Source organism: Psammomys obesus, unplaced genomic scaffold (assembly GCF_907164565.1).
Source record: "Psammomys obesus unplaced genomic scaffold, mPsaObe1.curated_primary_1811, whole genome shotgun sequence".
NCBI classification, from domain to species: Eukaryota; Metazoa; Chordata; class Mammalia; order Rodentia; family Muridae; genus Psammomys; species Psammomys obesus.
The window spans coordinates 1,439,002-1,463,179 of record NW_026596079.1 but is presented as its reverse complement, the minus strand read 5'-3'; the positions used below and the strand labels follow the sequence as shown (position 1 = coordinate 1,463,179).

The following is a 24,178-nucleotide window of genomic DNA, read 5'->3' as shown; positions in this document are numbered from 1 at the left end:
CACACACACTAATGAGCAACAGTACTTCAGGGGCACCCCTTGCCAGCCCAGCCCAGCAGTGGTGGGTAAAGTTAATTGTACTGCCTCTATTACAAATGCTGCTGCCCTATTGCGAGGGGCTGGGCGATTTTATGTACTTTATGTGCTCACGTCTATTCAATTGGTATTTCGATCAATGGATACATTACAAGCTTTCCCTTTAAGAGCCTAATAAACAACAAGATGGAAAGTAAAATTCTCCATAAAATGACACTTTTAAAAATCCATTTCAGCTGAAGCTATTGGTGTTTTGTATGTTAGCTGCAAAAAAACAGGTATTGCTAGGCCTTAATGGCTCTACTCAGAGTGCAGAGTTCAGCAACATGGGTAAAGAGGCTGGGGCCCAGTGGCCAACACAATTATCCTTCGTGGTAATGGCTGGTATATACCACAGGCATTACCCCCAGTCCTCCACAACTAGGCACCAGTTTTCCCACACTGTCAGCCCAGAACCCACTCAATACCAATGTGCCAGCTGCTGAGGGGCATGACTAGGCCCTCAGGTACCATGGGTCATACTATTTAAGCAAACCCACAACAACACTCTTCCACCATGCCATGGGAAAAGCCCCCCAACACTGTACAGGGAGTCCACTTGGCTCCCTGTATGAGGGGAGCCTCATTAAGAAGTGGCCTCTACACCAACACCAGGGAAAGACCATGAGGCTGACCACTAACACTCATTAGTTAGAGGGTTGAACAGGTAAATGTATATGAGGATCAATATCCTTCCGAAATGGCAGTAAAAGCCAGGTAGAATACATATGGGGGGGGGGAGGGATTAGGAAGAACTCAGAACTTCACAGCAGGTGTATCTGGCCCACATGTGGAGGCACAGTGGCGACCCCCATGGCACTGAGAACAGGAAAGTCACACAGCAAGGAAGGGCCTTCCAGATTATGCAAGAAGCAGAACACTAAGAAGAAAATGCAATTGCGTTGCTTAGGAGGATGGTTGTTGGGGAAGGGTACAAACAGGACGCAGTATTCCTAAAGTTCACATGGAAGAACATGTGTTAAGGAATAATTCCAATACACAACTCATCCACTGATAAAAACTGAGAGGTCAGAAACAGCCCTACTGTTTAAGGGCCTGAAGGAAAGCTGATGCCCATGTACTTGGGCAAGTTAAGGGAATTCCTTTCCTATTTCCTTTGGGAGACAAAAGAGTGCTGAGCCACCACATAAAATAAAACTCAGACCAAGAAGGATTATAGACTCAGATGTGACTTCCAAGTTTCTGGAGGAAAATATGATCTTGGATAGGCAAATCTTTCTTAACCAAGATACAAGAAAAGAATGGAAAAGAATGATAAATCCAAGCATTAGAAAGCACCTCTCAGACTGCTGGTGCAGCTCAGCAGTAGAGCACTTGTCCAGCATGTACAAGGCTCCAGCTTCATCCCCAGCAATACAAACAGCAAGCCCTAGAATGCAAGAAGACAGCTAGGAGAAGAATGTACCCATAACATATACAGTACTTCAGTAAATCAATGAAAAGGCAAACACATACAAAACAGGCAAAAGACTTGAAAAAGAACTCCATGAAAAAGTACAACCACAGAATACTAAGTGTGGAAGATGCTCAGCATCATTTACTTGTCAAGATGTATAAATGAAGCCCTCAGTGAAAGGGCTGGCAAGGTGGCTTAGCAGGTTAAAGCTCTTGCTGCCAAGCCTAACAACCTGAGTTCAAACCCTGGAACACACACAGAAAAAGGAGAAAATAGAATACCACAAATTGTCATCTGACCTCAATTTGCATACGCACATACCAGCAGCACGGCACCAATAAGAGACCACAACGACTGCAATATTTATGCTGTAACCGACTGCAGTGTGAGACAGCAGCATAGGAGCTAGATGGCTTACCTAAAATACGTTCACCAACCAAGGCTGAACTCCATAGACATGAAGGTTCTCTGTCACCTCAAAACACAGCTAAAAAGGCTAAGGGGCAGCTCTGTGGGCACATGCCAAGGCAAAAAGTAACCAACACACCCATCAACTGCAAAATGGACAAACCCTGAGAGAAAGCTACTGCCACACACAGCGACCTGGACAGCCTGCGGACCAGTGGTAAGGTGCTCAGCTTGGGTTACCCTGCAGAATGCTGCAGCATGGGTGCTTCCGCCTGAGGTCACTGACTCCAGACCCAGGTGCCATTGACTGGTCTCAGGGAGGCTCTCTTCCCAGCTCTAGAAGGTACCTTCCCATTGCTCTCACCTGGCTTTTCTCCAGGTGTGCACCTATATCTCTTCCTTTTCTAACATGATGCCAGTCTTACTGGATTAGAGCTAAACATGTATAACCCCAGTTAACTTCATTCATACCCAGAGACATTTTCTGCAAGTAAGGCCACACGAGGGTCAGGGCTTTACCTTATGCGTTCCAACAGGACACAATTCAATCCACAGCACAAGGCAAACAGAGGTAACTCTCTAGCCTGCTGTATGTTTCTATTACCAGGGAAAGCCCAGGACAGAGCCTTGGAAATCAGTATTGTGGGTAGCAGGTAGGCAGGTCTCTGGAGTTCAACGCAGAGCAGGGAAGGCCATTCTACAGAAACTAATACATGGAGTCTTTAGAAGACTTCACAGCATAGAAAAATTGGACCTTCCAGCAAATGACCTTAATTAAACAGAAGCGCAAAACTGAAACAGTGGTATATGACAAAGGTGACACCCTGAACACTAAAAGGTCCTATGAGTCCATGAGAAACAGGCAAGATAATGATAATAAACAATGCCGAACTAAAAACCAAACCAAAACTCAGGAATTCACATTTCTAGTCACAGTGGCCAACAAAGACAGGGCAGAGCAGCAGGCAATTTCATTTGCAGAATATGCCTACCTCTGGTCTCTCACAACAACGGCCCTGTACCACACCCATGCAATAGCCCAACCAATGACACTTGCCCTAGTCAGAGCCACTGCTATCACATGAGAGTGCCTATGGTAAGAAAACCACAGGAACAATAATGAACAAGGCCAGTTGAGGGGGAGCTCAGACGCCCAGCCAGCAATGGGATGGTGCCTCCTCTAAGAAGGTTTCTTAGATGAAAATACCAGAGGATAGCACGGAGTCTGGAGTCATTTGCTCTAGCAGACCTCAGTCTGGCTCTGTCACTCCTAATGATGGCTGCTATTCTAGCACTTCATGACAATGCTGGCCCACTCTGCCAGGATTACCCAGACCTGGGACAAACGAAAGGGAAGAGCTCGGTCGCGCAGCCAACCTCCTTGCAGCTGAGACCCTTGAGAGAACCATAGATCAGGACACATCAGAGCTGTCCCTCCAGCTTCTGCTCAGGCTCCTGCTCAGGCTCTGTGGTTAAGCCCTTGCTCCGCCCAGGCCCGACCTCCCTGACCCAAACATGGAGGGGAGGAGGGACTATAATTTATGCTCCCGCCTATGCTTTATGGCTTTCTTAATTCAGCTCCTGCTACTATTAATGTAGTTAATGCTGAGATTATATCTATTTTCTGGCGTCAGGCAGAGATTTATTCAAGCCATTTTTCCGGTGGAGGCTCCCACGCTGTTAAATCAAGCACCTTGCCAATTAAGTGCTGACTTGGGAAGTGGACGCAATCTTAACAGGCATCCCACTGCAAATTACACAAGAAACTGCAGCTCTGGGGAGGGGCAGGAGCCATAGGCACCCTGCTGACTTGGGGAAAGCCCTCAAGAGCCTGGCCTGGTGTTGGCAGTGGCTCAACAGGAGCTGGGGTCCCAACCTGCCCACCCACCTGAAGCCTGACCAGGGCACATGGGCTTGCTCCTGATACACAGAAGTCTCTCAAACTTCAACTCCAATCTATACACCAGGTCAATGTCACCAGCAAAACATACCTCAGGCCCCCATGGGCCTCAGCTGCCCAGGCAGCACAGGAAGCACTGAGAGCTCCAACAGCATAGCAAATGCCAGGCAGGGAAAGGTGGTGGAGGACAGAAACTGAAGGACCTAGAAGGAGGGGCTCCCACAGGAGGCCTGTTTCTTAGGCTCAGGGTAGAGAAAGGGTATTAACAAAGTCCCACATCTGAAAACAGAGCATTATAAGGAGGTAAATGGTGGGGAGCCAGGTGAAAAGACTAGGACAAAGAGAGGCCTCACCCTGACCTGAGAGTCCATGATCCCTGGTGATACTCTTATACCCCATGGAAGCATCATTTTCTCCTGGAAGTACTGTATGGACGGATGTGCCAGCCCTGACCACCCTCCTCCTCAGCATGACACAGTGGGGTCCTGGAGTGAACCCAACATGAGCAGAGAGCCCAAGAAACAGCATGGTCCCACCAGATAGCAGCTATCATGGGAGCCTATCCCTAGAAATGCCATGTTTCTCAAGTTCTAAGGTAAGGCCACTACCCACCAGCCCAATACCAGAGCCAGCCCTGAGAACTGTAGCATGCTTTGAGGCAAGATCAGCTGGAGGATTGATATATGGGAAGTTAGATATGGTATTGATGATTTGAATGACACTTTACTACCACCTCTAAAAATGGGCTAAAAGGGGTATTTAAAGCAGCATTTAATGGTGTAAGGCACCCAGGTAGCACTGAGTGACACATATACCTTGTTCTTCATGTCTCCGAGTAGAATCTCCAATTTCTCTGTTGTATATATGTCCAAGACTGTCCACACCTTCCCCTCACCCTTGGGCCTCACCCCTCACCCTTGGCACCGACTGTACCTGCATACAGCTGGCACATGTGCTCCCTCAGCTGAAGGAAAAGCCTATATGGGACTTCTGAATGCTCCTTCTTACCAACCGTCCTCAGGCAGTTTGAAAGGATGTGCCTTCCAGCTCTGTTAAACACTTCACAATATGCTCTGTGGTTATATTGTGCTAGAACAATAGGCTTCACTGAAGCCCTCCTGGGTCCTGGCCCTCATCTACAAGAAGAGGGACAGCCATCCACAAACCAGAATGGGGTAAGGTTATACCTGCCTGACTGTGATGTTCTTTACCATAGGTTTATAAAAATAGATATAACTGCAGTCATATAAGCCAAAAAGAAAGGTAAAGCGGCCAATCACCTTTACATTCTCTAGCTCAGATTCTGCAGCATGGGGCTCAGATACAGACACAACACCCATTGCCTTGATCTGGCATCCATAAATTCCTCAACGGGTACAAAGATCCCATTACCCTCAATGCCCAAGCCTTCTGCCACCATCCTAAGCCAAGAAGATTGCTTGTGTGCAATAGAGCAGTGGTAGACCTGTCCACCAGAGGGGAAAGCACTGAGCTTCAAGGTTCTTCCAGAAGGCCTTGGTTTAGGGCAGGTTGGAGGAGGATGAAGGTGTGCCCACTTGAGCCAGCCCTCAGGTCTGTACTCGAGGGAACATCATCTGGGGCTTCAGAACCCATGCATGGCAATTACTCCTCTGCTGGGAAGGCCTCAGCCTCCTTATGCCTGGCAGCATATTCTGGAGAGCATCTCCCACTTGTGCATGGAGCCTCAGGCTCAGACAAAGAGGCAAAAGTGAAGGCAGAGAGAGCATGTCACAGAGGGACAAGAGAAAGAAGGAAGAAAAGACAGAACATGGAACTGGCAGGCAGTCACATAACATACCAGACTGCAATTGAGTCAAGAAACACAGACAGCAAAAGGCCAGCAGGAGACAGAACCCATGAGGGGTGTCTGTGCAGAGCCCTGAACAGGGAGGATGTGTGGGTACTGCTTTTGGATGGCTCACTGTCCCACCATCTCCCAATGCCCTCATGCTGGTCTGTCTACCGTCAGTGCTGCACTAGAAGGTCAAAGAGACCATGGATGACCAAGTAAGACAGAGGAGCAGATCACTGCTACATTCCTTCTGCCCCACAGGACCGCAACATGAGGCCACTCCAAGTCCAGGACTCTGGACCTATATTTCCAGAAGCCTCTTAGTCCTAACCTGTATCCCTTCCCTGTCTCCCCTCAGATGGTCTCATCACAAACACTAGCCATCGCTTCCTAGCTTTGTGCCAGTATCCCTGAAAGCCTGATGAAAGAGCAGTTGGCAGTGTTGGGAGAGGTTGTCGGAGGCATATGTGGCTCTGTGGGAAGAGGATCCTGTATACTACAGCCCTGTCCTAGTCTTCCAAAATCTGAGAAGCAGTTGAGGAACAACTAATGCTCCTACCTGGGAACATAGGGCACTGAAGTCTCCTAGGGAACTCTCAGTCCAGAACACTCATGTCTTGGTCATAGGACCATTCCACAGCTTACCCAGGTGTGGAGCAACCAAGCAAAGGAACAGACCTGGGTGCAGAAGCTCCGTCTGGCTTCCTGCTCTGGGGCCAAAGTCTTGGAAGGGCTATTGGCAAAGCACAGTGTTTATGCTCTGCTTGTCAGAACAGTGAAGAACAGAACAGTAGTAATCAACTCAGCCATCAGCACCAACTAGACCCTGGCACCCAAGCAACAGCTTCCTCCTCAGGGGCTCAAGTTTCAGCCTTGCCTCTAGCCCACCAGTTAGCAAGGGCTGGGTTTAAAGATCTCTGAGAAGTGATTGGAGAGATGGCTCAGTGCTTTAGAGAACTTGTTGCTCTTGTAGAGGACCAGAGTTTAATTTCTAACACAGTGGCCCACAATGGTCTTTAACTCCAGTTCCAGGGGATCTGATGCCCTCTTCTGGTCTCTGAGGCACCTAACAGCAACTGATACACAGCTCTACAGGAAGGCAAAACAGCTTATACATTAATAAGATAAAGTAACAATAAACAGGATCTCTGAGAAAGCACCCTCCCTTCCTGAGAACTGTGCATCCCTCAGGTATAGCTCAGCCCCAGTGTTGGTCAGGGGCTCGCTGCTGTCCCTGACAAGATGACTATCCTGCCTGTTCCTCTCTGAAAGGCTTTGAAAGGGCGTGGGCCTCAGCTTTAGTGGAAGCAGCAGGTGTCTGGCTCAGGAGGATGCCACTCAGCCTTGCAGCCAGCTCTATGGAGGACACAAGCTCAAAGGCCTGCCTGCCTCAAACAGAAATAAATAAGGAAGGCATGCTTTGAAATGACTTCCAAATTAAGAGTTGCATCCGTGCTGTCAAGCCCCTGCTAGCAACTTCTGTGGCACCTTCCGTGCAAAAACATATCTCAGCCCATTTATTAGAATGATGAAGGCAAAGGGATCTAAAAATTGCACTCCTTCCTTAATGAGCAGCCGAAGGGATCGGTAAGCATAATTTCAGAAGCCAGTAATATTTTATATAATCGCCGAGTGGTTTAAATTGAAAACCCCCAACTGAATCAATATTTACTGCATTGAAACGAAATGAATAGTAATAAGTCACTAAGCTCCCTGTCCTGTTTCATAAAATAAAAAATTATAAAAATGAGCACAGGCGCAGGGAGGCCATCACATTAACTTTTACAGCACTTGGGGAGCTGTAACGCCTGTTCTCATAAAATAAAATTCTAAAAAACCTGCCGGAAGAGGCCTCTTTCAACACCACGTGGGGAAGCTTGGGTGGCCAGAACAGGGGGGGATGAAGGCTCCATGACCAACCTTAAGAGCCCTCCCTGGGCCAGAGAGAATCCCAAGATGACCTCCTGCAGACTGATATAACCTGGTGCTTGCTTAGCTCCTTCTGCACAGAAGATAGAAGAGCTACTGAACGTGACTCCTGTTCTCCTCAGAAATAATCTACTCTGGTTTCTTTATCTATTTCTCAAATTTCAGAACATCAGATGGAATATGAGTGAGCAGCCTGACAGGGGCCCAAACAGACACAGTCAGGCCTGCATCTCTAACTGGCCTAGGAAGGGACATGAGTGAGCTGACAGAGAATGTGACCCAGTAAATGTTCCCTGAGGTATAAACATGGGACCAGGGCTTGGAGCACAATGGTGTCAGCAGACAGCCTGCCTGAGAGGGAAGTGTGCATAGGGACAGATGACAGAGAGGGTACATGGGACACAAAGGAGGGCAAGTATAAGAATAAGGTCCCTGAAGCCACAATGAGCCCTAGCCAATTCAGGAGGCTGATTCATGAAAGAAAGGGTTGGGGAGTGGGGGAGACTGTAAAAAACCTAAATGTACCCTACAGCCTAAGAATGACCGACCTTGAGTAAGTGTTCAACATTGTGGTCACCGGGAGATGCAGTAAGACTATGCCACACAATAAGAGTAGTAATAATAATAATAAAAAAAAGGGGGGGGGGCAAAAACCAGTAACATCAGGTATAGGTGAAACAGAAAGAGTCCTACCCTTTGAAGGAAGACTAGGTAGTTTCCTATAACTTGAACATGTGTCTTTTCCACATTCTAGCACTCCCTGACTGGAGGAAAAGGGAAGCCCAGGTGTGCACAGGTGCTTGGCAGCTTTCACTTACACCTCCCAAATGAGAGTCAGCTCAAATGTTCACCCCAAGAGAATTCATATCAGTGTGAAATAAGCAAAGGAATGCTGCTTGGCAGTAAGTGAACTATAGAAGCCACAGGGATAGTGCAAAACAGATCCATTGCACTGTGCAAATGAAGTGAGGGACAGTCATATCTGTGTCATTCCAAAACACACAAATGAGCCCACAGGGATAAAGGGTGGATGGGAGCTATACTAGAGCTGGAGGCACTGGAAGAGGCATTGAGAATGGCCCAGGCAGTGCAGGGCACAGGAACGGCTCTCTGTATAGGCAAGCACTGCACATACAGCATTCGCCAAGACCCACAGACACTACACTTATATTTCTGCATTTCACTACTTAGTAAGCTTGCCTTTCTCGGTTGAAAGCTTAGTTACAAGAAGTGAAACTTGCATTCTAGGCCTGAACAAATGAACACACAGACCAGCACTAATGGAATGGGCATTCTCTGGGTTGGAAAAGATCCAAAGACTTGAGAAGGAGGAGGTGGTGGCGGTGCTAGAGGAGGTAGAGGAGGAGGAAGAGGAGGTGGTGATAGAGGAGGAGGAAGTCTTGGAGGAGGAGGAGGTGGTAATGCTGGTGGTGGGGGTGTGCACACACATCCAAGCACAAGCAGATACTGAGGAGATGTAAAAGCAACATGGCAGAGCGCGTTCACCCAGGACTAAGTTTCAACTCTACTAACACTTGGCCACAGGAGGCTTTCTGCACAGTACAAAGACTGGCCAAGTGTTGACTGCCATAAAGAGCAAGGTTTGTAAAGTGACTGATTTCAGGACCATGGAAGGGAAAGTCCAGGGTGAACCTGGAGCAGCTGGTCCCACCGAAAGTCAGTGTCCAGGAAATGATGAGGCCTGCTGAAGGGACCCAACTCAGTCTGAAGGCTAGGAATGAATGGGGACCAAAATAAATAATGATAAAAACAGATTTCAGCCTACTTAACAGTGTAAGTTCAGGACCACATCATTATAAATAAACAAATACACACAAGCAAAAGGGGTCACTACTCACAGGCAGAGTTCTGCTAACCCACCAGAAGGAAGGAGGGGTTGGAAAATCACTAATAGGTCTAGATGACTGGGTGATAACTCAACAGGAAACACTAGTCTGCCAAGTCTCTACAATCTTCTACCTATGGGTCAGAGTAACCTGCACAAGACAGGCCAGAAGCTTCTGAACATTTGTGACTCCCCCACTGGACACGCCAAGAACACGTTAGAGCCTATACAAAATCCCTTCCCAACAGCAAATCTATATTTAATTCCAAAAAGATATAAAAAAAGGCCAGTAACGGGACGTTCCACACAACACCTGGGGCCTTTACTCTCTAAGGACATGACCACAGTGAGCAAGTTAGGCAGCAGATGTCCCTCCTACCTAGAGACTTGTGCAGGACCACAAAGACAGGTTCTTAAAAACCAGTTCGAAAAGCAAAAAGTAGTAAATGGACAAAATGAAAATAATTGGTTGGCTTAGATAAAGAGTATTAGAGTTCTATATTATTTCTGTACCTTTTCTCAAGAATAAAACATACCAAAATAAAAAGGTTATTCAGCCTGTAACCAGAGCCAAGGAGCACATTCAGAAAAGCTTCTGCGCTAGACCAGGCCACCTCTAGCTCAGGCCCAGCAGCTATGGCTTCTGGACCTGTTGGCAGCCATCTACAGGCTACCTCACCAAGCCCCAGAGGGCAGTACACAGTTGTCAGCAGGGCCCTGAGTGGGACAGTGGCTACATTAAACCCATACACAGATACATCCACCACTGTCACTCTGCAAGCAAGAGCTGGAGCTGGCTCGCCATTTCCCGACCTGTCTGACCATTCCACAACCCCATATTCATTTTCTAAGGCCAGACGCCTCTACCACAGACCCAGCTGAGCATCTGCATTGGTACTTCCCTGGCCTCCTAGATGGGCTCCTTAGGCTCTCCCAATCTAGGCTGTGCCATTTCCCCTCCCAAGAAGCCTCTGGTATGTCTATGACCTTTCACTCACCAACAAGCACCACGGCGTCAGAGAAGTTATGAGAGTTATACCTGGGCCCAAGTGTTCATCTCAGCCTAGAAACAATGATCTGTTTAGACTAGCTTCTGCTGGGCTGTAGCTTCCAGGTAGGCAAGGGCCGTCAATGATCACTTACTGAGTGAGGGAACACAAAAGCAATGATAAAAAGACCAAAACAGAAATCACCTGGGCTGTAAGTCAGGCTGGCAGGAACTTCAGGTCTAGTCCCTAAGGAGGAAGAGAGGCCTCACCCACCTGTGGCCTGCCTACAAGTCCCACGTAAGGGAGCTTGGAAGAAAAATCAGGAAGCTAGACTCTGACCTGAGGCACAACACTCATAGAGTCAATAAGTGAAATATGGGTGCCAGTCAGGTGAATAACACCAACCCACATGATCATCACTCTATACTATCCACCAGAGACCCAGTTCCCCCACAACCACAATACTGGACATTCCTCTCCTGCCATCCAGGCATTGGGGCAATCAGGAAACCCCTATGCTGAGGGTTACTTGTATCCAGGGTTTTTCTCTACCACAGCCAGAACTAGGGACACAGGTCACCTACAGAGCCATGGGCCAACCTCCAAGGAGAGCTTGCAGCAGTGCTGCCTCACTGCAAGTTGTTCCTCTCCTCTGAAGGGAACAATGCCTATTCTGATACCCCCGTGATACCCAGTACTGGATTGGCCCAGGAGCAGACCCATGGATCCTACTCTGCATACCAGACTCTTTCCTCTTAGCAGATACTCTAAATTCTTCTCCAGGCCACAGAAAGGCCCTACTGGTACAGCCTGTGCTACCCTAGCCCTTATTCCTGGAAGCCTTGCTTCCAGATGGGTCTTCCCTCAGACCAACCCCAACCTGCCATCTTGGGCAGATTTCAGGGCCTCGGTGTATCCCACCAGCGGCTACTCACAAAACCATATGCCTCATTTGTCCATGTGCTTCCTGACTGCCATCCCCACTAGGACCTGGGTACCAATGGGCCCCTAACCTAATACGTCCTTGACCCCTTGGCATCTAAGACCATCAGTGTGAACAGGACCCCATCCTGAGATGAACTAGGGCCTCTGCAAACTGCCAGAAGGCTATATAAGACCAGAGAGAGGACGGGGACGAAAGCAATCCTGGAGAAAAGGGAGCACTAGCCTCAGAAGGAGTCACCCTAAGTACCCCTCACTACCGTACTCCCTGGAAGTGTCAAGAAGCTGTGGGAATTTCAGTTCTAGTTGATATTGGACCACACCCTGCCATGGATGAAATGGTTGTACCCTTCAAACTTCTATGCTGCAGCTCTAGCTCTACAAAATGTTATTTAGAAGTTAGGCTTTTGGGAAGCTATTAAGAGTCAGATTTGGGACGGGATGTGGATCCTGTAAGTAATAAGAACAAATGCTCATGACCTCTCCTCTTCTCCCCTTTTATGAAGATGTTCCCAGTAAGCCAAGAGCAAGCCCTTATCAGCCCCCACAATCTGTCTTCATCCCAATCTCAGACTTTGACCTCCAGAAGTAAAAGGCAAATACCCGAATCTGAGCCATACATATGGTGATACTTTGTTGTGGCAGCTCTGGCAATCACAAGACAGTTCCCCGAACAGAGAGCAGGCAGGAGGCAGAACAGGGCAGTTGCTGGTACCCAGGCTAGTGGGTGCACCTGCTCATTAAGGAAACACATATAGACAGAGCCCAGGAACCAGCCGTGCAGTAGAGATGCCTCCCATTCTTGGCTGGATCCTCTTTAATGAGACGTCACTTTGGAGAAGCGTTTCAGAGCCTTTCAAAATCTTGGCCTAAACCTCGTCAAACTGCGCAGAGATTACTTAAGATTTACCGCACAGACACAAAATAAAATAAAATAAGGCAACCCAGCAAGCAGCAGCTCTGTGACAGGACCATTTGTAGTCAGACTGGAAAAGCCTCTCGATTCATCTGCTTAAGCACAGTGGCTTCTGTTTATTTCGCACTTTCATGTCAAATGAATTTGGAGAAAGAAAAAAAGTGACAGGCAGTTTAGGGATATAAGTCACATCAGCTTCAGTTCAGATTAATGAACTTGCTGAAAGGCACAAGGACACAGGCAAATCCACAAATCTTAGGGGAAAAAAAACCACCCACCATGTGGATGTGTGCCTCCATTCTGGGATGGCTCCTCTCTGAGGCCCCATTCAATTTCTGCCCCTGCATCTTAGACCGTAGGTTTGAACAGCATTTGGGCTGGTTCTATGCCCCAAACCCTTGGGGACAAGCCCTCTGCCAAAACATCAGTTTTGTGCAAGGCTTGAGGACTGCTCTGGGAAGCTGAGGTGGGGCCAAGACAACCTGTGCAGTGGGGCTCCCAGGGCCCTGTACTAAGCTAACTGAATAATGACTCCATCCTGCGGGATCCCCTAGACATGAGCTGAAAGCCAAATTCAACAGAGCAGCTTCAGAGCTGAGCCAACAGCCACTGCCAAACAGCCAAAGAAGAACAGACATCAGTGCCACAGATCACTACCCTCAAAGTCAGAGTCCTGTACCATAATGGACTGTGGTCCTTTCACCTTCTGTCACAGGCCTCTATGCATTCACCTGACCAGGGCAACAGGTGAGCTTGCCACACATAGCCTCAGTGGGAATGCTCATCCTCAGAGACCCTAAATGGGAGCCCCTCAAAGTTCGAGGGGCTTTGCTCCCAGCCTTCGGGTTAGACAGAGACAAGCATTGACCAACCAAAATAACCTTGAGGCCATGAGATGACTTCCAGCATGTCCAGCCCAGAAACTGCCAACAGTAGAAAACCCTTTTCCCCTCCTATGAGTATTCTGTGAACACATGGCTGCTAGTTTCTCATGAAGAAAGATCCTCTTAGCATAGCATGAAGTTTGTTCAGAGACAATAGGTGATGGAGCTCCTCTACAGTGCCACCTTAGGCTCCAAGGAAGGGATGTATAGAACTTCTGGGAAGGGAACACGATGGTCACCTCTGCTCTTTTCCCAGAACAGAAGCATTGCCACAGTCCAGGGTACTAGAGACTTTGTGCCTTCCCACGAGAGCAGGAAGGGAAGTGCATAGATAGGAGACCCCAGGATATGGCAGAGGCCTCACATAAATCATGGTATTGCCACCTTACCCACCCTATCACCTAAGGAGGGCAGACAGGTAACCAAACTGTCAAGTAGCATTGTGTTGAGCCTAGTCACTGACAAACCCTGCTTAGGATGAGGACAACATGCTGTTCTCTGGACCTCTGAGGACCTGCCTAAATTCTAGAGCCTCCCTGCCACTCACTATCCATGTCTTCTATACCCAATGCCTGCTATTCCATTTCTAATATTTCAGAATAAATAATGCCAATTCAACAGCAGACTAGAAACTGAGGCTTCAAGCAAGAAATGGCTTATCCAAGGTCATTTAGCAAGCCACCCTCTGTGCAGGAGCGAAATCTCTAACCATAGTATCTGCAAAAAATGAGAAGAGACCCAGCATTTTATGCCCATGCAGAGCCACCCCACCACAGAGTCTCCAACTCTGTCCATCAAAACTTCCAAGACTGCTAGGGCTACCTACCAGACCCTCCAAGGATGCCTTCCCTCCCAGGGTAGTGGACAGCTATGGGCCCAAGGTGAGTCCCAGTAAACACCACTGCTTTCTCTTCACTGTAGTAGCCCTTAGTCTGCAGTGGCCTGAATCCAACACCACTCCAAAGCCTCCTATTGTACAAGGGGACCTGAGAAGCCTTCAGGGTAAGCTGCATGGAAGCAAGCCTGCCAAATAATCACCAGGGCCCCTGGCTCTGACAGGGCACAGGCAGGCAGCAGGGAGGCAAGTCCACCACTGGCCCTAGAGGCAGGCACTTTCTGCTGCTTCAATAAAGGCAAGCCCAAGTGTATGCAGCCAACAATAGCAGGTCAGGCAGCTGGCTGGCAGCCACTGTGCTGAGCAGGCAGCTACACTAGGGCATGGGTGACCTTGGGTAAGGAAGGCCCAACCTGCTGGCTGTCACTGTCCAGGGTCTCCTGAGAACTATACCCTTAAACTTAGTTCCTTCCCCAACCCTAGGCACAGAAGTCATGAGCCTTAGAGTTCCCAAAATGTGTCAAGGGGTTAAAAACTACCAGGACGAGTGGTCAGGAAAAAGTGAGTGAAAGAGCCCCTCTACACACCCTCAATAACTGTGTCCATCTTGATAAGCTGAACTGTACCTCTGAGTACAGGGAGAGCACTGAGGCATGGAGTACGCAAGCGGGCTGGCACAGCAAGCAGATAAATTCAACTCAGGCACCTATGGCTCTGGACCTGAGCAGTCAAAAGGCAGCACCCATCCCACCTCCTGAGCACCCATCCCACCTCCTGCACAACCATACAGCTGAACCATACCAGGCACCAGCTTTGCAGGACAGGAAGTTTGGAAAGAAGAACCCAGTTGACTTGGCTGCTCTTTACCACCTAGTCTCCACAGGAGACTGTGTGACATGCCTGCTGATGCACACCCTGAGGCCTGCAACAACACCCTGCTTTTCCAGGACTCAGCCCCCTGGAGCCTAGGTACATAATGACTCCCTTAGGGCCCTCCTAGGAGGCTGTGAAGAACTGAAACCTAGAGCCTGCTTGGCTTTCCAAGGTTGGAGGGAAAAGATGCCTGGGTCCCCAAGGAGCATTACTTTGGGCCCCTATCTATGCCCCATAAGAGGAGGGATACAGGCCTCATACTGGCTGCAGGAGGGGGAGGCTCTCACTAGCTGAGAATCAATAAATCTGAACCTCATTCACGATGATCTGGGGCTCTTATTAAGTAAATTAATTTAAGTTAATTTAGCTCGATCATGACTCCCGATCACAGTGATTTAGTGAGGGGGAAATTGCATTAGGAAAGGCCATGCTCACCAGATAGAGGAACGGAAGAAAATTAGATCCACTTAGCAATGTGAATTAATATGGAAATAGCAGGTGTAAATTTAACCTTATCGAGAGAGTAAAAATTATCTTCATAAATTTGTAGAAATAGCCCCCAAGATACGAATAAATCTATTTAAAACAAAAATATTACAAAAAGTGCAGTAAAATTAATTTAAAATATACTTCCAGCTATTGCCTCCAGAAAAGTCGGCAACAGAGCCGAGCCTGGTGTGGCTAGTAGTAAGGCAGGCAGCTGGTGGGTCTTAGACATACAAGCTAAGTAGGCTTACCTACCATAGGCCTTTAGAGCAAAGGCAGGCTGTCCACATGGCATGATGTACCTCTAGTGTTGGTCTCAGCCCTGAAATCCCCTAGATAGCAGCAGAAACAATGACAAAGCAATACTATGGGGGAGGGCAGGTCCTGGAATGCACTGTTCCACAAGTAGGCCTGCACATAGTCTCCAGACCTAAATTTCCCCCAGGGCCAGGCTCTGCCACTCCTTGACTCCCACCTGTCCACTGGGATGCCACCTCTCGCTGTGTCTGGAGGTAGAACACCTCCACCTAAAAAAAAGCAATGTCCTAAAAGACCCAGCCTCCTCCTGGGACCCAGCAGGAGCCCCAAGAATGCCATATATAGGTTGTTTCTGTAAATGGTTTTTCCCACACTGCTGCTGTCTAACACAGGAGCTAAAGCAAGGCCAGGGAATTCCCAGGAAAGACTGTGTCAGATGGCCTAGGTAGGTAGGTTAATGAGAAGCCCTACATCACCATTCTTGACAGCTAACATGTTGGTAGTTTTCAGAGAAGCTTCTCAGAGCCTGGCTTCTCTTGCTAGAAATTCCTTAGCACGGACACCCAATGAGCAGCCCACAGTACTGGACTCAAATCTCTTGGGGGCAACTCTATCCACTGTGCATGAGGTCTCACCAATTAGGCTTGCTGACGTCAACAGTAGACGTGTGCACACATGTATCTTTGTGAGCATGCAACATAGCAAGCCAGCTGTGGATATGATATACAAATTGCCAAACAAATGAAAAAAATTAGACTATTTGCTAGTCAAGAAGTTGCACACCATGCAGCTCCTTGAGGTAAGCTGAGCTCCCACACCCCTCAATCTTAGGCCTCAATCTTCAGCCCTCAATACCTAGATAGTGAGCCCAGTACCCAGGTTTGAAGAAGCCTAGATAAAGTCCTCCTACCTGGATAATGAGATTCGCCGGGCCCGCCAGGAGGGTAGAGACATGGAGAAGGATGGAACACTGAGGGGCGAGGTTTGTGTTTTCTTGACAATGCGGTAGCGGGTCTTGATCACCTTATTGGACGGTGGAGTCCGCAGGTGCACACTGGATGCTGCAAGAAAAAACCAGACATTAGCATAAGGTCAGCAGGAGTCAGCAGAGCTAGGAAGCCCTACGGGGCCAAGGCTATCCTGAGTTAGAGGAACCTCTACCACCCTCTGCCTCCGCCTCACTCCTTGCACACACAAAAATGTCCCCAAAAAGCCTGGCAGCTAAGGCTTTAGGAGATGGGTGGTATGGCCTCCAAGAGAGCCTAGAACAACCTCACAGCCATCATTACAAGATGGGAACACTGCATGACTACTCCCAGTGAAAGCAGAAACCCAGCAAGTGAGCCCTAGGCAACAGGGAGGTCTCACAAGTGAGAGTCCATAAGGGAAACCCCCAGACTCCAAACTCCAGGATTGGTTCCAGAGGCTGAGACAGACAAAGTCCTGCCCCTGTACATGGGAGGGATGCCAGAAAACTCACTTTTCTCTCTAGCACCTCCCAATACTGTGCCCAAACAGATTTATGCACTTAATCACTGTTTTCATAACATTCTGTGGAGTGATATCCATGATGGCTTTTCTTGCTGAATGTTTCTTGCAATTAGCAGGGATCTGTTTTGCCCGAGTTCCCTTCCACTTGATAGCCAGCAATTTCTCCATAGCTTCAAGGAACGCGCCTAATTGCCCGACTTTCATAATGTACAGCTCTAACTGCCCAGATAATTAAAGCTAACACGGCCGCCTCTCATGGCTGCTTCCCTCTAGCATGAGACACGGGGCCCTAAACAGAGCCGAGCCAAACATACCCAGGTGGTCTGACTCCCTTCAGTCTGTGCTTAGCTGCCTGCCCCAGGAATCCTCAAAGACACTGTCTGTCCCTGCTCTGTACTCAGGCTGTGAGTAGCTCTGAGTGACCCCAGCAGCTGTGATAGTTCCTGAAAGTAATCTACTGGAAAGTAGCAGAGCTTCCACATTTCAGCTTCCTGAGGTGGCACCTCAGCCACATAGCCTCTGGAAAGACCAGGGAGAAGATAAGCTCGTATGCCCACAGTGCCCATACCACAACTGTCCTTCCTCATTTAGCTGTCAGCAAAAGCCCCTCCCTTAGGCATTGACTGCTCCAATTACATCAACCAGGGCTTCAGTCAGCACACACATTGAATGTCTCAAGGTTGCTTGATCAAAGCCCTCTGGGTTGTGTTGGGGTTGAGTGACCATCAGAGCGATAGTGCAAAAGCTATCTGATCCCAGGAAACAGGTGCAGATGCCAGCCAAAATGATGCTGCAGCAGCATCTAGGTGACTCATGCCAACCACTCCTTCCACCTGCCATCATACTCTCTTCAACAGGTTCTCTTCTCTTTTCTATTAAAAATCAGTAAAACGGCATTACATTTCTTTATTTACTTATGCCGGTGAATGCACTCATGCACCTGTGCCACATCACCCATGTGGGGGTCAGAAAACAACTATGGGAGTCTCCTTATGCCATGTGGGCCCCAGGCATCAAATTCAGGTCCTTATGCTTGGCAACAAGTGCCTTTACCCACCGAGCCAGCTTATCAACCTTTCTGGTTTTCTTTTTTCTCCCCCTTCTGGTTCTCTCTGTTTTCATTTTTGTCTGTCTCAATTTCTCTCTCCTCCATGTCTGCATTATTACCTACCTCCTAGTCTGTCTCTCTCCAAGTCTCTAAGAACAGCAGATCTGACCAAGGAGAAAACAGAAGTTCAGGAATCAAAGCAAGAAGCTGCATTAGAGTTGGTAAGATGATTCAGCAGTTAACAGCACGCACTGTTCTTGTACAGGACCTAAGCTTGATCTCAGCACCCATATCAGGCAGCTCACAACCACCTATAACTCTAGCTCCAGAGAATCTGATATACCCTTTCCTGGCCTCCACAGGCACCTACATTTATACACACAGATACAGACACACATACAAAAAAACACACCTTTAATCTCACCAATCAAGAAGCAGAGGTAAGCAGATCTCTGAATTCAAGGCCACTCTGATCTACATAGTGAGTTCTAGACCAGCCAGAGCTACATAAGTGAGGCTATATCTCAAAAAAACAAACTAAATAAATAAATAAATAAATAAATAAATAAATAAATAAATAATACATCCAAGAGAAGGTGCAGCTGGGCATGGTAGCACATGCCTTTAATCTCAGTACTAGAGAGGCAGAGACAGGTGGATCTCTAAGTTTGAAGCCAGCCTGGTCTACAAAGTGAATCCAGGACAGCCAGGGCTACGTAGAGAAACCCTGTCTCAAAAAAACCAAAGGGGTAGGGGTTGCATTACCTAAAATTCTATGATCTTCTGAGTTACCAAAGTGAATCTGCAACTCTGACCACTGCCCCTATAACCCAACCTTTTTAGGATGCACGGGAGAGCCTGGTATATAGTGGGTATCAATAAAAAAATGTTTGTTGAATTGAATTTTCAAGGTCTTAGAGGCAAGGAGAGGCCAACAATCAATACAAGCTTCCTCCAACTAAGAGCTCAAGAATACAGGCATCCTCACTGTCAATAACCCCAAGTTGATTTCACTGCCTGCAAGGCCAGCCCAGGCTCCATGCTTCTTCCTGAGATGAGAACGTGGCCTACTGAAACCATTCTTTCCTTACATGGGACAGTTGAGCTACCTGATGCCAGTATTCTCAGTAGACAGGGGCATGCTAACCAGAGCAATGCTGAGGCTCAATCTGCTTGTCCCCCATCCTAAGGTTCCCCATACAAAAGGCTCCAGGGCTTCCAATCACTAGCCAGCAATCGCTTCTGTTCACACCCTGCTCATGGGTCTTCTGAGTCTGTGTATGGCTACTGAGATACAAATCCTAAAACTCCATTGCTTGGGAGTCACAACACTTAATTCTACAGCCCAGCACACTCCACGACAGGAGCTTGGACTGGGCTCTTCTGGAACCCACTGTTCCCTCCAACAACCTACATCAGATAAAAAACAGCTCTGCTCCTGTTCTCTGGCCATCTTTCTAGCTAAAATAACCTTCCCTTAGCCAGCAGATGTCACCTCTTCTAGGAAGCCCTACACCCCAACTGCCCATAGGACTGAATTCTAGAAAGGATCTCCCCCTATGGATTACCTTAGAACATCAGCACTTCAGCGGTAGCACTCAGGCTAAGGCCTCCTTTCACTCCTCCTGCTAACAAACCTAGGATCAAATTAATTTCCTGAATTTCACTTAGTAGTATCCGATTGTCACACCAAGAAAATACAAAGTAACAACTCGCATTCCCTGACCTCAGATCACTGTAAAGCAAGGTGGGGTATTTTCACACAACCTCATCCCTACCATGGTCCCAAACAACAGTCCTCCCATGAGAGTGAAATGATTTGAGGGGTTCACAGAGAGGATTATGAAGCCCATGCCAACCAACCGACAGCTGGGTGGCAGCCCCCCGAGTCTGGCCCCAAACTACTTGCAGTCCCCAGCTTTTCTGGATGTACAGCTTAGAAATATTCATAACAATGACCCTGGGGACACAGGGCAACTGCCAGACAGATGGGCTACCGGAAGGAAAAAACCTGGATGCAGTAGCCAGCAGGAACAAGGGTTTTTAAGGCTATGCAGGGACCACACAGGCTTAAAAGAGGATGAGCCCCTCCCTGGTGGACAGGAGATAAAGACTTAGAGCTACTGGGCAGCCAGACTCACTGTCAGGAACAGCCTCGGCCCTCCTCCCAGAGGACACAGGTGGGGGCAGCCCACCCCGTCTTGCTGGCTGAAGGGTTTTGTGTAGATAATCATGTTATTTAGATAGGATGTTGGTTTAATTCCCTTCATTACAGACTCCCAGGGCTGTAATTTTTTTTCTCCGCATGATGTATCCCCTGTGGCACGCTTCACTCAAATCAAGCCCCTTGCGCCTTTATTGCCTACGCTGCCCTAGCTGTGTTATCAGGCCCACACATGCAGCCCTCTCCGCCCGCCGTCCAGAGGTCACTTCTAATGACTAATCGAACTCATTAGCTTTCCTAATTAAAAACTTTACTACCGCAATGGAAGACAAACTACAAAAAAACTGCTGGCATCATATTTGAATGGGATATGAGCCCCATCTATCAGCAGGGCTCCAGCTCCTGTCCAAGACTGAACCTTCTAGCTCTGAGGTTCAACACCCTTACTCCCAGGCTGGGGGTTGGTCAGGGGCAGCTCAAGGGTACCCATAAGAGCACGGTTGTATCCTCACCAGGAGCATACTATAAAGAAGGAAGAAGGGAGACCACTCGCCCCAGGAAGTCTGGACAACCCCTAAGTGGCTGACCAAAGGGCCTACTGTCCAGTAGCACTGCTCTCATTCTAGATGGCTCCACTACAGATGGCAGAATCCTCTGATGGGTGTCATAAGGCAGGAGCTGAGAAGCAGTTCAGACTTTTATGGAACTTTAAAGGGAAATAACTGAGAAGAAAATAAGTTGCTAATTTCACAACCAGTTAATAAATAGGATGATATAAGAAATAGCACTTTGTGCAAAGAAATGCCTAAGGCAACCCAGGAAAAAGCTGCTTCCCCATCTCTTGCTCTAACCAGCTGAAGAGCCAAGGTGAGTGTACTAGCCACAAAAGCACCTTCAGGAAAGGGGAGGACACGCAAGTAGAATCTTGCCCCACCCATAGGAGCAGAGAGCCAAAAGACTTCTGAGCATGCCCAAGAGTGGCGTCCACCAACCCCTTAGCGGGGCCTCCAAAAACAGGCAGGTAAAAAAACAGCAGCTTCTGTTGAGATGGCTAATACAGGACAGTAGAAGTCATAAGCAGAGCAGAACTCAGCTCTGGCTTAAGAAGCATCCTTCCATTCCAGCCAGGTGATGGGGTCAGCTAAAAAGGAGGCCAGAGACTGGCACCAGAGCACAGAATGTGCCAGGGTCAGCTGTGAGACAGTCATGCCAGTGGAACAGGAGAGGCAGGGCCTATAAAGAAGACTATGACCCTGCTGATAGAACTCTGACAATTACTCCAAGTCTTTTGACAGAAGGTATGCTGGGAAACAGGCACATCAGATCCACAGGAATACTACACCACTCCAGGATGCAGGAGAGGGCAGGGACAGGTCTTCAGGGGCTGGCTTCTCAGAACTGTTATAGTACTGCCCAGGGTGACACCCCTTCATGGTTGAGGACAGGAAGCCAAGCCACAGAGGTGGCTACAGGGCTGAGGGTATTCTGCCCAGTCAGGCTGTCTGCCCCTAATTCTGTATGATTCAACTTTCTTTATATATTGCCTAATCTGCTTTTTATCAACAATTACACTGACACTTCTTCGATATCTTCAAACTCTCCACTTTTCACTGGCTGATGACAACTCTAAGAAGTCATCATGGATTAGCCTTTCCAGAAGCCACATTGATTTCTACTCTGCTCCATAAACCATGCTCCCTTCTTATTCAGCTCATAGGCTAGCTGTCCTGTCTGTTCATCAGTAGCATATTCTTCTATGGTTCCCACCTCAGGGTCAGCATGGGCAGTCCCTAACTAGCTCACAGTGGCACTGGCATCCAACTCTCTTTTGTCAATGACAGTAGTCTAAAGGGTCTTTCCCCTATCATATCATAGTTTCTGAAGAGGTACAAGCTCTAGGCCAGCCCAGGAGCTATCCTGGTGCAAGTGGCCTGGGAGAAGAAACGTGAGTATGAGGCAGGGTGGAGCAATCAGCAGGAACCCGTCTGACTCCTTCACCAGCACAGACAGGTGGTAGTGAGCTACGAGAGCCTTCAGGGACAGGCTGATAGAGATGGGGCTATGCCTATCAACTTGGCCTGGCAAGTGCTCTTTAATAATGTCATGGAGGACTACCACATACCTCCATGGCCACCCACCTTCCCTGTAAGTCCTTTTCTTCTACCGTATGCATTGTTGTTTCCACCCTACAGTTCAAGAGCTGTGCATGAGTCCCCACAACTGCAGAAGGACTCCAGGGCCAAGGCAGAGCATCCTCCCACAAAAGCAGACTTCTCACAATTAACTGCCTAATCAGCTGCGTTACAATAGATGCTATTGCAGTGCCATATGCACACACAGTGGGCAAGAAAGGAAACATCATTTCAGACCTTCCAGAGTAACCTTTGAACCTGGCTCTGAAGGAGCAGGAGTAGCCACAGATTACAGTCACAGGCCAGGAATAGAAAGTGCCAGGGCTTTAAGAAGCAACAACAGTCCTAGACAGGGTTACCCCAAACTCTGGTACAAACAGAGAGATAAACTAGAGACTGTAAAAAAATCAGGGCATATTGGTGAGGTTTTCAGCAAGTACCTGACAAGTCATACCCCTTTCTCAAGCCTGGATGTCCAGCTCATGTGACAGTATCCTGTCCCTCCTGATATGAGCTAGGAAAGGACTGAAGGGCAAGGGTCCAGGGGAAGAATGGACCCCTTGCCTATCTGATATGAGCAACATCCAGACAGCAGCAGTAGTGAGAAGTCACTTGAGCTTAGTGGCTTCTGGGCAAACTCTCAGCAGCTGAGACAGCACAATGGGAGAGGGATACCGTCTTATTCCATCCAATTCCCACTTTTCAGAGGCCCTTGTCTCTTCTGCTGCAGTCAGCAGGTGCCCTAGGGGACACTAGTCCTCCCCAGCAACCCATCTTCCTTCCCTAACTCCTGTAGAAAGGCTACATGTTACACATACACAGGCAAATGTGGCCAACACTCAGGTCTGTCTCTGCAGAGCCAGTATGGTGCAACTTGCCAGCACAGGGCCCTGTCAGACAGCCTCGTTCCCCAACAACTGCTGAATTGCATTCTTGGGAAAACGGCCACAACATTCTAAACAGAACATGCAGCACACACTTCTAAAAGGCCTGCTCCTACATTTAAAACTGTGACGTACATCTGAGCTGTCTGTAAACCCCACATGCCTGGAAGGCGCACAGTGTCCGCTAGTGCAGCAGGATGGAACAGAGGCAGTGTCAACAGGATTTCTGTCTCTCACAGAAAGCAGGGCAGGGAAGAGCTGCTCTGGGTGAGAGGCTCTTTCTGGCTTGAGCAGGCATACCCTGCCCTGTAAGGCCTGAGGTTGGGACCTGAAATATCACACATTGTAGTCCACACTGAGACCAGGTGGCCCCAGGACCAGAGCTTGGGGCCATAGCACTGGGCCAAAGTGAGCACTGGAGCATCAGCCACTTCCTGACCACAGGGGATCACCTCAGCCCACAGTTCATCACTCTTAGAGAAATCTGAGACCAGGACCATATATGTGTGTGATGTTCAGTCCTTGGGGTAGCTGAAAGGAAAATCAAACAAGGTAGGCTCTGGCACTCCTGTGTCATAATAAAAGAAAAAAGGTTCCAAAAGAGACTGTTCTCCTTGGGGATCCCTACACCATCTAAATCCATCCCACCCTTCCCATGAGACTATGGGACCTTCTATGGCTCAGGCCCATTTCTGTCCTATTTCTGCCATAACAAAGCTTGCCTAGAATCAAAGCCCAGAGTCAAATGACCCTACCTTAGGCGCTGCCTCAGCTACTCACTTCCCAGTGCCTGACTGTTGCCGTGCCACAGATAGCCTCCAGCATAGAATGCAAAATACAGACACACACACACACACACACACACACACACACACACACACACACACA

At 48.3% G+C, this 24,178-nt stretch overlaps 1 protein-coding gene across 1 annotated transcript in view; it reads right to left on the bottom strand.

Annotated features, from left to right (window-relative positions):
* Positions 1-24,178, bottom strand: part of Zc3h3 (zinc finger CCCH-type containing 3) — an 88,509-nt gene that overhangs the window by 39,779 nt on the left and 24,552 nt on the right. Inside the window, exon 4 of the mRNA XM_055626421.1 lies at positions 16,482-16,632. Coding sequence (XP_055482396.1) covers positions 16,482-16,632 — 151 coding nt within the window. The remainder of the gene's footprint in view (positions 1-16,481; positions 16,633-24,178) is intronic.